General features: G+C 39.5%; 1 protein-coding gene across 5 annotated transcripts in view; it reads right to left on the minus strand.

The window, feature by feature from the left end:
• Window positions 1–17,068, minus strand: part of RBM6 (RNA binding motif protein 6) — an 83,965-nt gene that overhangs the window by 41,700 nt on the left and 25,197 nt on the right. For 4 of the 5 annotated variants that reach the window (XM_065933653.1, XM_065933654.1, XM_065933655.1 and 1 more), the window contains one exon: window positions 6,897–6,970. The exons of the other annotated variant lie outside the window; for it this stretch is intronic. In XM_065933653.1, the coding sequence (XP_065789725.1) occupies window positions 6,897–6,970 (74 nt within the window). Of the gene's footprint in view, window positions 1–6,896; window positions 6,971–17,068 lie in introns of those variants that run through there. 5 annotated transcript variants of the gene reach the window in all.

Here is a 17,068-nt window from a genome sequence, read left to right on the forward strand (position 1 = left end):
AAGTGCCTGGTAACCAATTATCTACTTTCCATGAAAATACTTCTTTTTCTTCTTTATATTTTCCTTTGGAAACAGCATTTATACAGATAAAATACAAATTTCATTTGGTCACAGATTCTAGTAAAATAACATTAGTATACAATATTAGCATCACTAATGTCACCATGTGAGATTAAAGATAATTATTAACTTGGATATTTATCCATGACTACCAAAGTCACATCAATACTCTTAACAAGAAATGTGTATATATTATATATAATACATATTAAATATGTACATATTTATGTATCTAGCTCACATACAAATGAGTGAGACAGTAGAATGACAACACCTGAAACCTTAGCCCTGTGGAGAATGAGACACAAAGATGCATGATAACCTACAAGGTCAACTTGAGTGGAGAAGACACCTAATAAACATTTGATGCCAGCTGCAGCCTAAGTGAGTCCTACGCAAAACTACCAGCATTGCTAGATTCAGAAATAAGGCTTTCCACTGTGGGATGCTGGAATGGTCATGATCCTCTGCCCTCCCATGCCTGTGCACTTGTCCCTCAGATGCTGTCATGACAGGTGCTACTCAGCTTCTTTTACTTTCAGTCCAGACACCCAAGTTTCATGGAAGAGACACTGGACAATAGCACAACACGAACTGGCTGTCAAAGAACTGGCTGCCACTCAAAGCAATGCTACCACTTTTTAGGCATCTCTGGGTCCCAGGAGGTGGATTAGCAGCCAAGAAAAAGCCAGGCAACCAAGTACAGTCCAGTGTTACAGAATCACTGTGTACTACTGAATATGTACCAGGTGCTTCACATACATTACATGTTGAAATCTCACAACTGCTCTGAGGTAGGTACTGTGATTATTCCTCCATTTTATGGACAAGGAAACTGAGCTTCAGAAATGACAAAACAGCCAGGAAGTGATGAAGCTGGAATCTTACACCTGGCTGTGCTCCTAACACTATGCTGTCTGGAGGTTTACAAAGTCATAAACCAAAGCTATAACCAAGACCCCAGAGTCTGTGCCTCTGTGTAATCCCTGAACTACATAATTAGAATTATACATATTCTGCTTTTTTTTTCCAGTAACTGTCTTGAGTCAAGTTCCAAAATTAGCACTCTGCACAATCTCATTTTTATAAAAAGTCAAACATTAACTAAAATTACAGGCTGAACTAAATAGGACAACGTCAAAGTACAAGGTTAAAACATACATGCACATTTCCAATTTAGAACAAATCAGGAACTAAATTACTTCAATCCACAGAAATGAACCATGAAATATGTATAACAAAAATAATTATAAATTTCATCACAGGAGATACATTAGAAATTCCTCTTAAAACTGCCAAATGATAAGTGTTTATTTCTCAAATTCAAGAACACTAAATTGAACCCAATTTAGAGTACCTGTTACAATAATTGGAGAAAGTCTGAGATATGGCAAAGCCAGGGGCTAGTTATTAGAGTTTAGGGTTTTAAAGTCACAGGCTAGATTTCCAATGTGGTCTAACTAGACTTTATGCTCCAAGGAAGGTACGTTTCTTGCACTTTTTCTCGAGAGAACTGGTGATCTGAACATTGAGGCAGTAGAAACTCCTAGAGAGACCTGGAAGCAGTATGCTGAAAATCAATGCCAGTCAATAGGCTAAACGAGAAGCATTGCTGATGTAAAAATAATCCCTTGGGCACTGCCCCCAAATCCTTTTTTAACCATATACACCATGAAGCCAAGACTGGAGTTGCTGCAACTTCAGGACTTTCTTGTTCCAGTCAGATGAGAAGCTGTCGTGTTAATAACAAGTAGACACTCAATGTTCACTGCATGCCAGGCTCAGTTCTAACCACCTTACACGTATTAACTCATTTAATCCCTTGAAGGATGAGAGAACACTAAGACACAGAGATGTTGTGTTAGGCCACTTGCCCAAGTTATACAGTAGGAAGGTGACAGAGCTGGGAAATAACCTTAAGCAGTCTGCCTCCAGAGTCCATGTATTTACCACCGAGCAGGTCAGATGGAGAAGAGTCCATGTATTTAACTACTATGATACATTGCTTGGTACCCAGTCAAGACTTAGGACAGATAACCGAACTGCATAATCAGATCACCAATCCTTAAAATCATTTTTTATTTTCCCGAATATCCCACCTCTCCAAAGAGGGGGAATCTTCAATAACTGTAGATTTACAAAAGAATGACATGACTCAAGTCACAAGTTATACAACTGAGCTCTGGCCAGAATGCCACATTCTCTTCAGTGAAGTAGTTTTAGCATGAGGGTTCAGGCAATATCACAGCCTTGCAGGAATTTATAAAGACTCTTATTTTTTTGTTACCTGGAAAGCACACAATTTAAGTATTAAAATGTTTCATACAATATTGCTACCAGTCTAAAGAAGATTCAAAAAAATTGGGTTTTTCCTCATTTTTTCCATTATGGTCTGAGAACAGTCTTCCCATCCCCCCAAACTTAAGCTTTTCCTATTCATCTCATTTCAGGGAACAGATTCCACTTAAAATTTGGCTTCCTTCACATACCTTCAGAAATACCTAGCTATTCTGGTATCTACAAAAGCTCAAACTCTCAAGTTTGTTGACACAAAAAAAGCACTCATAAAACTTAACGTATTCTACCACTTTCTTCTCATGTATTAGCATAAGCCAGTGTCTTAAGGAATTTTCAGGTTAGATGATAACAGCATTCTTTCCCTTTCACTTTATAAAATTAGGCTGATACTGTCATGTAGCCAAGTCATCTCTGGCTAAAGAAGGCCAATGATGCTAGGAAAGTTGAGTAAAAACTCTAGAAATAACTTTTTCTCCCAGAGCCCTATAAGGGCATTTTAGGGACTGTTTGGTTGTACAGAAAAAGTCAACAAACATCAACCTGCAAATCTGAGAGAATAAAATGCTGCAGACCAAAGGACAACGGTTTGAGAGGGCGCGTGTAACTGGGCAACCACTGACACAGATATTCTACCACAGTGCTTCCTGCTCACCTCCCCAGGTCCCAGTGCAACGGCACACACGGCGAAAGGAGGGAAGAGTCACCCTCAATCCCCAGGCACTTGGAGAATAAAGAAAGCCAAGGGCATATGATACTGCTAGAAATACCCTTCCCAGGAGGGGATGATATAAAACGCTCTGCACCTCACACTGTTTGCTGGCTTTTCAGCTCTCCTACACAGAGATGGTAGGAGTTTACAGACCTCTGCAGGAAGTTATTTTCCCAGACAGACAGCTGTTGGCTAAGAGCTGCCCTGATAAGTCCCCTTGGCCACCATGCTCAGTACTGCTGCAGAGCATCCTATTAGTTTGATGTTTCCATTAAGGCACTGGGAAAGAGCTGAAGTCGCCTCAATCATCATCCTGAGCAATCTCATTATGTACACATACCCCACAATATCTGAGAAAGCAAGCTAGAAGGCTTCTTTATTCCCTTCCCCCAGACCTGTAAGTATCAGTCTATGAAAAATAAGACATTTCACACTGAGTCAGATAGTAAAGAGTTATAAAAAATTCAATCCAAACCATCTCACAAAAACCTCCTCAGAAGCATACATACAGACTACTCAGAGGTGCCCTGAAGATAGTGACTCAGAATCCATACTGATTTGGTCTATAAGTAAAACTCGGAAGGAAGAAGAAGAGATGAATAGGCATCTTTCACAAACACTTCCTCCTTACCCTAAGGACTTCTTCCCCCACATTCTTATGGCTCTCATAAGATTCTGAACTGCTATATCACTGGGAGCTTAATCCACATCTATTACCTTAAAGAATATCCATATATAAATTTTTTCCCCCAAAATATGGTTGGAAATTATTTCACATGAAGAGGAGGAAGAGGAGGATGAGATGACAGTCTAGTCTCAAATGCTTACTAGATACCAGACACTATGGTAAGTACTCTGTATACATTATTCACCAAGAGTCACTACTCAAATGCCACTGTTATTCTTCAAGAAGTTTCCCTAACCACTTCATCTAAAACTGCCCTTATATGCATTCTCTTAATACCCTGCTTCAGTATCTTTATAGCATTTAGCACCATCATATACTATTTTGAATCTGTCTACTTGTGCATGCTCTGACTTCTACAACTAAAACAGAAGTCAGATGTGTCTCGTTTACTGCAGCGTCTCCAGCATCCAGAAAGGTACTTGGTACACAGCAGGCACTCGGGGATGCAAGATTTCACTGAATCTGCTCCAGAGCCCCTGAGGTACAAGCAGCAGAGGGAACCCAGGCCAAGGGAGATTAAGAAATTTGCCAGAGACAACCCAGCTAGGAAGTAACATTAACATCTGACCACAGAACCTACACTCTTCTTTTCTATGCTATACTACCTAATTACAAAAGGTCTTCTCAATATCTCATTCTCACAATTTTTCTCATCAAAATGATTTGTATACGTCTGAATCATGGTGAAGTGAAAATGAAAGTCAGTCATGTCTGACTCTTTGCGATCCCATGGACTATACAGTCCATTGGATTCTCTAGGCCAGAATACTGGAGTAGGTGGCCTTTCCCATCTCCAGGGGATCTTCCCAACCCAGGGATCAAACCCAGGTCTCCCACATTGCAAGCAGATTCTTTACCAACTGAGCTATCAGGGAAGCCCTGATTTGTGGTAAAGGTTATTTAAAAAAAGATACTGATCACATCATGAAGTCTAAGCAGTTCAGCGAGAAGACTCTACTACATGGCAGTATTAGCAGGGTGACCTCTATCCCATGACTAGGGGAGAATAAAAATCTAGGAAATGGGGTCATCTGAATAAGAATATAGTGATGTCTTATTAAGAAATAACTCTAGTGAACAATGAAAATGTTACCAGACAGAAATCTGGAGTGTGTCTGAGAGGACACTCTATGGAACTCATGAATGCTATATAATCTCTGTCATCTTTCTTAGTCTGAGATCATAAGCTCTTAGAAGACAGAGGCTGTCTCTTACTTGTTCTCCTGCACAGAGTAATGTATGGTACCCTAAGCATGAGGATGACTACCCATCAAAACAATCTATTTCATATCTAGAAAAATTCTGGCCTTGCTCTTGTTTTATTCTGGTGTACCATTCACTGAGCAAGGGTCATTTATGCAGGATCTAGGAGTCCTAACAGTGTTCAAAGAATGTGTGGGAAGGGTGGGGGGAGAGAGGTCTATAGGCCTCAACCCCTTGACACTGCTTATCCAGATGTGGCTCTAACAGAAATCCAGCATAAGGATAATCCTTGTTTTTAAAGAAGCCTGCCCTGGTTTCATTCACATGACATGTGAAAGTCTCTTTAGGAGGCTGGATACTTTAGATAGATAGGATTTTGGGTAGGGATAGAGGGAAGAGGCAGTTAAGACACAATATTGTTATTTTTTCAGATTAATCAGCTATGATAAAAAGCAACACCCCTCTAGGAGAAACACATAGTTGGGAGAATGGCAGAAAATAAATGGCAACTGGCATGGCTTGTGAGTTCTGTTTCTACCACTCACAGTAGTATTTAGCACAGTGGCAAAGGATTTAAAAGTTATTCACTGATAATAACAAAATGCTTATGGGTTAAATGAGTGTTCTCAAATTAGCACAGATTGTTAGAATGGAGTCAACCATAAGTATACAGACTAGGAGTTTTATTCTCCTCTCCAAATATTGGCAAGTAGTGTTTTCTGGCACATAATTAGCATCTGTTAAATGACTGGCTCAATGATGGACACTGAACAAATCAACCAGGAACTCTGTCAAGGGGATACAGCCCTAATCCACTTACTGTCTAAGGATCTAGCAGTATTTACACTACTAACAACAGGAACAGATATGTCAGGTTTCTTCTAACTACTTCTTGATCCCAAAAGATTTAGAGTTATGTCATCCTCATTGACATAAGGGGAGAATATGGTCAAAGAAGGGGAAAAGTGAAGTGCAATGAGCCATGCTGAATGGAACAAAGCTGATGAGAGGGCATTAGGCTATGAAAGAGGACAAGTTCTCATGCAATACTAGTATGCCCTGGCAGAGCCTTCTTTTAAGATTCTGGGTACATCACAATCACAGTGTTAAGCACAGGCAGTGGGGATGTAAAAATCAAATTATATCACTAAGCTTCGTTCTTCCACTTCACAGATGGAGGAACTAAGACATCACAAAGAAAATAACTTTCCCAAGGAAATATGATGACAAGAAGAATTCTACCCATTTCATAATTCCTCCCCAAACTATCAGGCAGGATTCAGTTAAAGACCCAGATGACAGTTCTATGCGGCAAGCTAAATACATCTAGGTGTTTTAAACATAAGGTAAGTACAGATTTAGATTCACCAGCTCTGACTATAATGCAGCTAAGAACTTGAGTACGCAACTCCAATTTGTAAAGAACAATGACAAATGCAAAAGACCCCTACAATCAACCAGTATCTTTTCTCACCAATGGCCCTCTTGCAAAAGTAGCACATGCCGGCAGGACCTGACTGCAACAGAACTTGCCACTGGTAGTCTTCACCCGAGGTCTGGGTATAAATACTGACCTAAAATTCCTGTGCCAGGAAGTTCCTTGAGATCACAGATAGGCAAGGATCATTTTTTTGCATCTGGATCCCAAGCTCAGTCACACTCTGAAGGGAAGAACTCCAGACCTGTCATTTTTTTCCACCTACTGTCTTTGGAATATGATCCAACGACAACTGAATGCATTTCTAAAATACACTCTGTGCCCATTAAATTTTCTAGAGAAACTTTCTCAGCCTCTTTAAAGTTTCTCTTGGTTAGAATGTGGAATGCTCTAAATATAGATTTCTGGTACCTTTCCAAAGTTTGATCATTTGAAGCCCTCCCTCCCCACTCATGAAAAATATATCCTTTCAGCATCATTTGACCGAAGTATAAAGCAACCTGGTTGGCCTCCATGCATCCGATGGCATCTTCCAAGAGTGAAAACTCCACGCAGACATAGCCATAGTCGTAACCTGGGGACAGCATTTAAATACAGACGGGAGTGGTGTTAGTGCCTTGAAAACACAAAAGACACACTTAAATCCCCTGTTTCCGAACCCCTTAAACACAAGCCCTCCCAATGGCCCCTCCCTCCCAAGCAGAAAAAAGTACTGCTACCCCAAACAGAAAAAAAAGTACTGAAGGAAAAGTCTGGATGTTTCTGGATTTACAGAGTCATTCCAAAATGGCCTTTTCTATTAACCAAGAAGATCCTCTGCCCTCTTTAGCAGTGATGATCTGGTGAGGGTATCCCAGAATTGGGTAATCCCACAGAAAGCTCAAAGGGGGACCCGAAACATTGTAACCACAGGCTAAGTCTTCTGGAAAAACAAAGTCAACAAGAATAGGAAAGTATCTGGAAAAAAAAAATGTATCCCAAAACAGGAAGGAGAAGCAATTATCCAAAAGCTATGCTAATAGTCACCACTTTTCAAGCAGAAACCACCTTCAAAGACAGAAGTGCTGACAGACTGAGGCAACTATTCTGTTTGGATACCACAGGAAGCTTCTGGTTGGCAGGGGACAGACCATATCAGGTCTTCCTTTTTTTTTTTTTCCTTGTTTCAACTTAAGTCATAAACCAGCTAAAATCTTTATGAAAGGAAGAAAGTGTAAAAGCATAAATAAGTACAAATAGCTGGGTCCAAAATTGTGCTTATGCACAAAGCTGGGGTAGGCTGGGGAGAGACAGGAGTTGTTAGCAATCAGTGCATGTTAAAGAATAAAACATACCATCAGACTGCAAAAGACTCTTCACCTTTTTCCTGAGAACTGTCATCATTGACACTCATGACCCATGAAATGTGAAGTCATGGGATTTACAAATTGATACACTCTAATACTAACCCATCCTATAATTTCCTTGATACTGCCACCGTATGACTACAACAATACACCTGTTAATGTAATGCTCCTCAAATGGCTTCCATGCTTCCTCCACTGCCTCACAGGATAAAGAAGCTCATCTTTAGGAGTGACACTGTGCAGATGGAACAGCAAGAAAAAGATGTGATCTGTTCAGATGAGAAATAAAACTCAGGGAAAGAGAAACCACATGAAACCTAGGTCAATTCTGAGCACAAAGTATATATAATAGGAAATTGATATCATTGGATCAAGGTAATAAAGGTCAAAAAAAAAAAAACCCCAAAAAACCAAAGCCAATAAAACTAGGGCAATAGAAAATAGAACTTAAAAACAGGCCAATTTTGGTGAAATGGGTTGGATTCCATGTCACAAGAAATGAATAGCCTGAAATGTTTTATTATGACAGCAAAGTTGTGGCTTTAGATTTGTTAAATACTTCAAGTTCATTACAAAACGTTACAATGGTGCAATTTGATTCTTGCTTTGCATTTTGGGAAATAACCAGGAAGAAAAGAAAGCTACTAGAAATCTCAGCACCACCATCAATGGACAGAGACTTTCTACCTGATTTTACAACTTTGACCAACACAAACTAGAACTCCTAAAATCTCTATTTAAACTTACCACAACAAAATCAGTTTCCTCTGATTAGTAACTATTTGAAGAAATGAAACTACTTTAAAAAGAAACAGTATATGCATCTGTCTATATCTTATTGTAATAGCAGAAAATTGTTTTGTTATGTAATTTCTTTCAAATGGACTTTCTTGATTAAATTCAGTGACCATCTCACACATAAAACATTCTGCTTTTTATAAAGGGCTCTGAATGTTCCTGGGAAACACTGCAGAATAGTAGAAGCAACTGAGGTGCATTTTCTCACCAAGTATCTACTATAAACATTCAAATGCATGTCCACAATCAGAAAGGGGCAGCCGTGGAACAAGCATTCTCAAGTGTCTTGATTACCTCAAGAGAACGTTATCAAAAGAGCATCCAGGTGTGTGGAAAGCAAACCCTCTTCATAGCTACCAAAATGAAAAACACAGAGAACTGACACCAAATTGGCAAAGTCCTGAGTTTCCTTTCTGTTCTTAAAGAAGTAACTATTGTGGCCCAGAGGAGCACACAGAATCTGTGTATAGAAAAAGAAAGGATTCATGACAACATTCACAGTTTGCTCAAGGACAGACTTTGATAATAACATCACTGGAAGAAAAAGATAGTCTAGAGAAGACATAAGGGACATCTAATAGCACCTCTATACAATCCTGAGATACTACATGTTGACAATGTACTTTAGATATAGTATTAAATTCACAAGTCCAACACTCAAATTCTGCCTGAAACTTTGGCTGTTAGACAAAAACAGAAATTTAGGGAATTCCCTGGTAGTCCAGTGGTTAAGATTCAGCACTCTTACTGCTAGGATCTGGGTTCAATCCCAGGTCAGAGAACCAAGATTCTATAAGCCATGTAGTACAGCCAAAAGAGAAAGAAGAAAAAAATATTTAATACTTAAAATTTTAAAAATAAACAAATAAAAATTTAAAAGTACCCAATCTTGATCCAAGTCATTCTGTGTGTCCAAGACTCATAGTTGTACTATGAGAATTTTCATAAATTGCCAAAACCTGTGATGATACCAAGTAATTTACACACAGCCCTTATTGGTACAAGGCTGTATTCTAAACATTTTATATATATATAGTTAATCCTCACAAGACTGTCATATAAGGTAAAGATTGTTAACTTCATTTGACCCGTCATGGGGAAGAAGTCAAAGAAAGAATAAGTAATTTGCTCAAAATCATCTCAATGGTAAGCAGCAATACAAGGTTTCAAACCCTGGCAAGTCCAGATTCAAGCGAATGCTATTAATCACCGCACTGTATTAAGTTAACCTGACTTCCAAACTTTACAGAGCACAATCACAGAAAGGACCCCACAAGTCTAAGCACAGATAAGACTGTGCCTGTGGCTAAGAAATACTAAAATGTGAGCACAACAGATATTCTGAAATGTCTATGGCAGAACCATTACTGTAAGTGGGCCCAAGTGTGCAAGTAACAAGGCATTCACTCTCTTGAATTGAATATACTGGCTATCAAAATTCTTTTGAAAAGACAAAAAACCCCAAAGTCCTGTTGTGAATGATGATTATAAAAATTACAATGTAAGATATTTGATATAGTATGTTGAAATATAATATTTTAAAAACTTTAAAAATGAAACCAATTATATATTATATATTATAAACTGTGTACAGAAAAAGGACTGGAATTAAATACAATGAAGTTGCATCTAACCCAGAGGTTAGAGACCAAAGTCTGCATAGGAGATGAAAACCATGCTCTGTCGATACACTCAGACACCTGAAGGTGAAGAACAACATACCATCTCTCAATATAGACTAAGCCCAGCACTGACAGTTTCCCTCCAGTGTCACAATAGGTCACTTTTCCTTTGGGCTGCCACCAGATGAAGAGGCTGGTTTGCATGTAAGGGCCATAGTATATGAGAAGCATATCACTTTACATGACAGAATCACAGCCAGCACAGTGAATGCTCACATTCAGAGGAAACTGGAGAGATCACCTGAAGCCACAGCCAGGTCACACTCCCACCTCTCATGCTCACTCCATGAGAGGGAAGATGGACTCCATGTGGGGCAAGGGAGAGGGGTTGAGCAAGCAACAGGTGAATATACACAAATTTGAAAATAAGGTACTGTGACATAACTGTACATGAAAATGTTTGCAGTGGTTGTATTGTTATATTGAGATAATTGGGATTTTTTTTCTCTAGTTCACAAATGTAATTTTACAATTCACAGGAAAGTTCTAGTAGACAAAGATGATGCTCTACTTGGAGACCTATCTGTTCTGAAGACCACCAACCAACCTTACATTCAGAATTGCTAGGAACCATCTGTAATCAAGATGGTAAATTCAGTGCTAACAACCCCACAGGCAGATTCTCACTTAGAAGAGTAAAAAAGTTTCTTTTATCATCTTTTTCTTCCACAGTCACATGCTGGGAAGAAATTTGGTGAGTTGATGGGTCTCTGCAGCTTATTTAGATGACTACTAAAAAGCGTATCTTACTCCATTTTCTAACCTAAATGTATAGATTTCTCACAGAAATGTGAATGCTTCTTAGACTTTTTTTTAAACGCTGAGACGGATGAGAACAAAGCAAAGGAAAGAAATCTATAAAGGTAACATTAAATTTTCAGTTCTTTCCATCTTTATTAACCATGTGATTGCCTGTTACCCCAAAGAGTATCTGTGATAAAAGCTAACAGGTGCTTAGGGGAAAGCGAGATACTGAAAACAAAGCCCTGATAAGTAATATCCAAACCCAGAATTAATTCTTTAGTCTCTGCGCCTAGAAAAGCTGACTCAGTGATGCTAGCAAACATGGCTCTTGACCATTCAAGACAACTCTTAGTCTAAACCAAGCCCAACTTTCCTAACACTTACGCACCAAGATTTTGACTTAGGCAAATGAGATAAGCAGCCCTATATTCAAACTGACCTAGAAAAACCCAACTAAACATAAACAAGTCCAGCTGAATTGCCCATTAGGAGAATACTGGTTGACTAGGAAACAGCCCAGAATGTACATACCAACTATGAAATGTAAAAAAGAATCAAGATTTTAAAGAACATAGGCAGAGGGGAAAAGAAATTTTTTAAATGTTATCTGGTATCCTTGAGGAAAAAGAAAACGCAGGGATTTCCCCCTGTAAACAAGGAGTATTATTTCTGTGAAAATAAAGCATGAATATAAAAAGCAACATGAAAAATCTTAACAGAAATTCAAGAGGGCTTAGTTTTATCAGTGTTACATTCCTAATTCCACTCTATTGGGAATACAGGTGTTTAGAAGAAAAGTAAAACATTATCAGATTAGAGATGTTACTAAGTCAAACAAAACTGATCCAGATGTCTGAATTCCCATCAAAGGAAGTAATGTGACAGAGAAGGCCTATGTGAAAGTTTCCAACAGGTACTTTGCTCTGTTAAAATCTCAAATTTATTTGAGTATGTACCTGCAGCTTTCATTAGGAAAATATCCAATTTATATGTCAAACTACAATCTGGGAAGAAAGAAATTGGCCCACACGAAATCCATCACTTTGACATCTTAAAGCACTTTCAATTCTCCCCTTCAAGCATGCATATAAGAATTGTTGGTTTATAATAGAACACATGAAACAAGGAAGATATGCACTTGCTAAATTTTTGAAAACTGCATATGGTTCAGTATTTTATCTAGCATTCTATCTACACCAACTGGTTATTTTTGATATATAGATATTTTGGGGGGGGTTGTATTTTCAAGTAGTTTTCAAAATCCAAAATCAATCTTAGGGTCACTTCATCCTGATGATGGTTCTATGGGCCCAGCTTGACAGTTGTTAGAAAATTATCACCTTTATTCAACTCATTTCAATTCCACTGACATCAATAATACTATGTGAGTACAAAGGAGGGGCATGCCCCGTCCCTCAGAGAGCTGAGTCTAATGGAGGAGTTCTGACAAGTAGATAAGCATAGATCACCTCAAAATATTACCTAAATCAAAAAGCGGAACATCTATTCTTTTTTTTTAAAACTATAATTGACAAACAACATTATATTACTTTTGGGATACAACATGATGATCTGATGTATGCATATGTTGCAAAAAGATTTCAGTAAGTTTAGTCAACATCCATCAACATACATAGTTACAACTTTTTTTTCTTGTGATGGGAACTTCAAAAATCAACTCTTATATTGTAAAGTAATTAGCCTCCAATTAAAATAAATAAATATTTTAAAAAATCAACTCTTAGAGCAACCTTCAAATACACAATAAGGTACAGTTAACTATAGTCACAACCCTGTATGTTAGATCACCAGGACCTTCTTTTTATCTGGCAATAACTATTCTTTAGAGAGTCAATGATCTAGTTCAAATTTTGTTCACTTGAAAACAAACAAAAAAAACCTACAGAGTAACCATCAGGAATAGGAATAAGATCTGCTCATGCCACTACCACTGCCACCGCCCCCCTCCCCAAGCTTAGGACACTTTAACCTACCCCTGCTCCAAGCTAAGGACACTCTAACCTAGCAGGAATGGCAAAAGGATCACCCGAGAGAGGCAGCATCAATGCCGAAGCAAACTGCCCGTGCAGAGATGATCCCAGAGAGGTGCCAGACTAAGTGCAGAGGGTCTTTTCATTTCTGTACCTCCAACACTAGCATAACACCTGGCAGGCGATGGCACTTGTCAATGCCACATCACTTGTAATGAGTATCATCCCCGAAGCAACATACAAGAAAGTAATTTCTACAGTTCTGTACATAAGCAGGAAACTATAGCTAATTCACCATTCACTCTCAGGCAAGACGTTTTTCTCTGAGCCTGGGTTATCTCATATGCTAGCAACCAATGATGGTTAACTCTTTTCTAGGGTGGTTTCGGGGGTGCATGAGATAATGTATGTTAGCACTCCTGTGCTTCTATTACAAAGCACTATTAGGGACTTACCTGGTAGGTCAACTGGTAAAGAATCCGCCTGCAATGCAGGAGACCCCGGTTCAATCCCTGGGTTGGGAAGATCCCCTGGAGAAGGGATAAGCTACCCACTCCAGTTTTCTTGGGCTTCCCTGATGGCTCAAACAGTAACAAATCCGCCTGCAATGCGTGAGACCTGGGTTCGATACCTGGTTGGGAAGATGCCCTGTGGAAGGAATGGCTACCCACTCCAGTACTCTGACCTGGAGAATTCCATGGACAGAGGAGCCTGGCAGTCCATGGGGTCGCAAACAGTAGGACACGACTGAGCAACTTTCACTACTCACTATTAGGAACTAAATCTGAGACAGTTAGTTGCCCCTGTTGGTGCTCAGTCACTAAGCTGTGTCCAACTCTTTGCAACCCCATGGAATGCAGCAGGCCAGGCTTCCCTGTCCTTCACTATCTCCCAAAGTTTGCTCAAATTCATGTCCACTGAGTTGCTGATGTTATCTAACCATCTCATCCTCTGCCACCCTCTTCTCCTTTTGCCTTCAATCTTTCCCAGCATCAGGGTCTTTTCCAATGAGTTGGCTCTTCCCATCAGGTGGCCAAAATATTGAAGCCTCAGCAACAGTCCTTCCAATGAACATTCAGGGTTGATTTCACCTGCCTCTGTGTTCCTGCTAAAATTTTAAATGGATAAATTTCCTCACTGATTTCCAGTGTATATTAAAAACATATCTGATTTTCCCACAGGTCCAAAGATATTTTTATTTTGACTGGGAAGGAAAAATATGGCTCCCACTGCCTTGGTCCTAGTACAAAAAGGACAATTCACCAATTCCCAAGGGGCTCCGGGAACATTCCACAAAGATAACATCTTCTTAGCTGGAAGCTGTTCAGGATGACAGCAGATCACACTAGCCCAGTCACTCACCTATTCCAAAAGTGAACTAGTATCTAGAGAAGTTATTAGACAACTGGCATGCTGTGAGACTCATGCGGACCAGAACAAGAGCCTAAGTCATCTCTGACCTATAACAGAGAACTAATGCCCAACTAAAGGCAGCAGGTACTAGTCAGAGGTAGCTGCAGAATTTCCATCTGTGGTATCATAGAAAGATATTGGTTTTTGTTCCAGTTTCCTGACACAGAGCTCCTAAAACTCTGAGAATTTCCTGAGTTTAAGAGTGATGAATCTTTTGTTTTAATGAGATGACTCTTGGTGGGCTCCTAGATAGCTTCAGGATGGCATCTGGTCAACATAAAACCAAGACTTCATTAGAAGCACAGAACTTTCGGCCTCATACCCTAACTTCCAGGGAATGGAAAAGGGAGAAGCAATTGGGTCAATCACCAATGGCCAATGAGTTAATCAATAATGTCTACATAATGGAACTGCATAAAAACCTCTAAATCATAAGAGTTGGAAAGCTTCCAGGTTGGTGAATGTATCTACACTATAGGAGGGCGGTACACCCCAACTTCATGGGACACAGACTCTTACTCTCGGAACCCTTCCAGACCTAAATGCCTATCTACCTCTCCACCTGGTCCTTTATAAAAAACTGATTATTTCCCTGAGTCCTGTGAGTCATTCTAGCCAATTATCAAACCTGAAGAGGGTGTCGGATTATGGGAACCTCCAACAGAAGTATGGGTAACCTGTGATTGGTATCTGAAGTAAAGGCACGGTTGTGGGACTGAGCCCTTAAACCTGGAGTCTGATGCCAACTCTGGGTAGTTGGTGTCGGAACTGGATTGAATTATAGTCACCCACTTAGTGGCAGAACTGACTGATATCAGGGCTTCCCTGGTAGCTCCATTGGTAAAGAATCCACCAGCAATGCAGAAGACCCTGGTTCGATTCCTGGGTCAGGAAGATCCACTGGAGAAGCAACAGTCTACCCATGCCAGTCTTCTTGGGCTTCCCTTGTGGCTCAGCTGGGAAAGAATCTGCCTGCAATGCAATAGACCTGGGTTTGATCCCTGGGTTGGGAAGATCTCTTGGAGAAAGGAAAGGTTACCCACTCCAGTGTTCTGGCCTGGAGAATTCCACGGGCTGTATAGTCCATGGGGTTGCAAAGAGTTGGACACAACTGAACGCCTTTCACATAGGAGGAGGAAATAAAATCTCTCATCATCTCTCTGCCTGTATGACACAGAGGCATACACTGCTTTCTGCTGACATCATTCCAGAACATGTTAAGACCTCCATTTCTCAATTTACATGAGGTTTGTCCCCTATGTCAAGTTCAACTGCAAACACCACTGTAATCAGCTAACTTACTGGCAGCACTTGTCCTCCATGCAGCCATTGTAAAATACAGGACTACTCTTAGTTAAGGTTTACCAAAGCTTTTCATCAGATTTGCTTGTACACTGTCAAACATATTCATTGTCTGATAAACTACGTGAGCACGCTCTAGGACTTGATATTGATCCAAAAGCTAAAATGAAAAATTTTTCATTTTCTAACAAATATAGAATTTTAAGTACTTATACAAACCGAACAGAAAACTTGACTCCCTCAATATAACACCACAGAATAGTTTTGGAAACTAAAGTTAAGTCTGTCAAAATTTCTGACAAAAATTTCTTGAGAGGATTTACTCATCCAGTATATTACTTCCAGAGTTAGCACTAATACTTTCAGGCTAAAGAAACACATCACAAATATTATTTAACCTCCAATTCACACATAACCTCACACACTGCTGCCAGGATTTTTGTAGCTTGGAGTGTGAGATAAGATAACAGGACCAATATTTTTTTCTTTGATTTGGAGAAAAGCAGTCACAGGAAATAATTTGTGACATAAATTCAACTGCAAGGTTACTAGAAAAACCTAATGAAGCTTAAGCTTCACTCATTAAGCAATGATTTTCCAACCCTGTCGCCATCACTCAGGTACATGAGTCATTTTTTATTTTTATTTATTTATTTATTTATATTTTAGTTCTACCACTTTATTGCTACCAACCCATCTCCCTCCACCCTTGTGCACACATGCTCAGTCATGTAATCCCATGGACTTCAGTCCGCCAGACTCCTCTGTCCATGGACTTTTCCAGGCAAAAATACTGGAGTGGGTTGCCATTTCCTTCTCCATGATTCATTTTTTAAAATGTTATCTAAACAAGGTCCTAAAGGTCCTGCTGAATAGCACAGGGAACTATACTCAATATCCTATGATAAATTAAAATGGAAAAGAATATTAAAAAAAGAATAGCTGTATGTGTACAACTGAGTCACTTCGCTGGAAAGCAGAGATAGGCACAACATTGCAAAGCAACTATTACTTCAGTTAAAATAAATTTTTTAAAAATGAGGGCAGGAGGAGAAGTGGGCAACAGAGGATGAGATGGTTGGATGGCACCAACAACTCTATGGACATGAGTTTAAGCAAACTCCAGGAGGTAGTGAAAGACAGGGAAGTCTGCTGTGCTGCAGACCATGGGGAGGCAAAGAGTCAGACACCACTTAGCAACTGAACAACAACAAAGTACTCCAGATCATTTTAAAACTCCCTGAAGGCAAAGCAGCCCTTTCTTAGTAAGAAGAAATAATAGAGACATTTCCCCCATACCGAAATTGAAACAACCAAGACCTTTAAGGCCTCCAAAGGTCTCCTGTACAGAAAACAGCTCCTCCCTGGGAACTTACAAATTCTTACAACCCAACTA

Source organism: Muntiacus reevesi, chromosome 4 (assembly GCF_963930625.1).
Source record: "Muntiacus reevesi chromosome 4, mMunRee1.1, whole genome shotgun sequence".
NCBI lineage: Eukaryota > Metazoa > Chordata > Mammalia > Artiodactyla > Cervidae > Muntiacus > Muntiacus reevesi.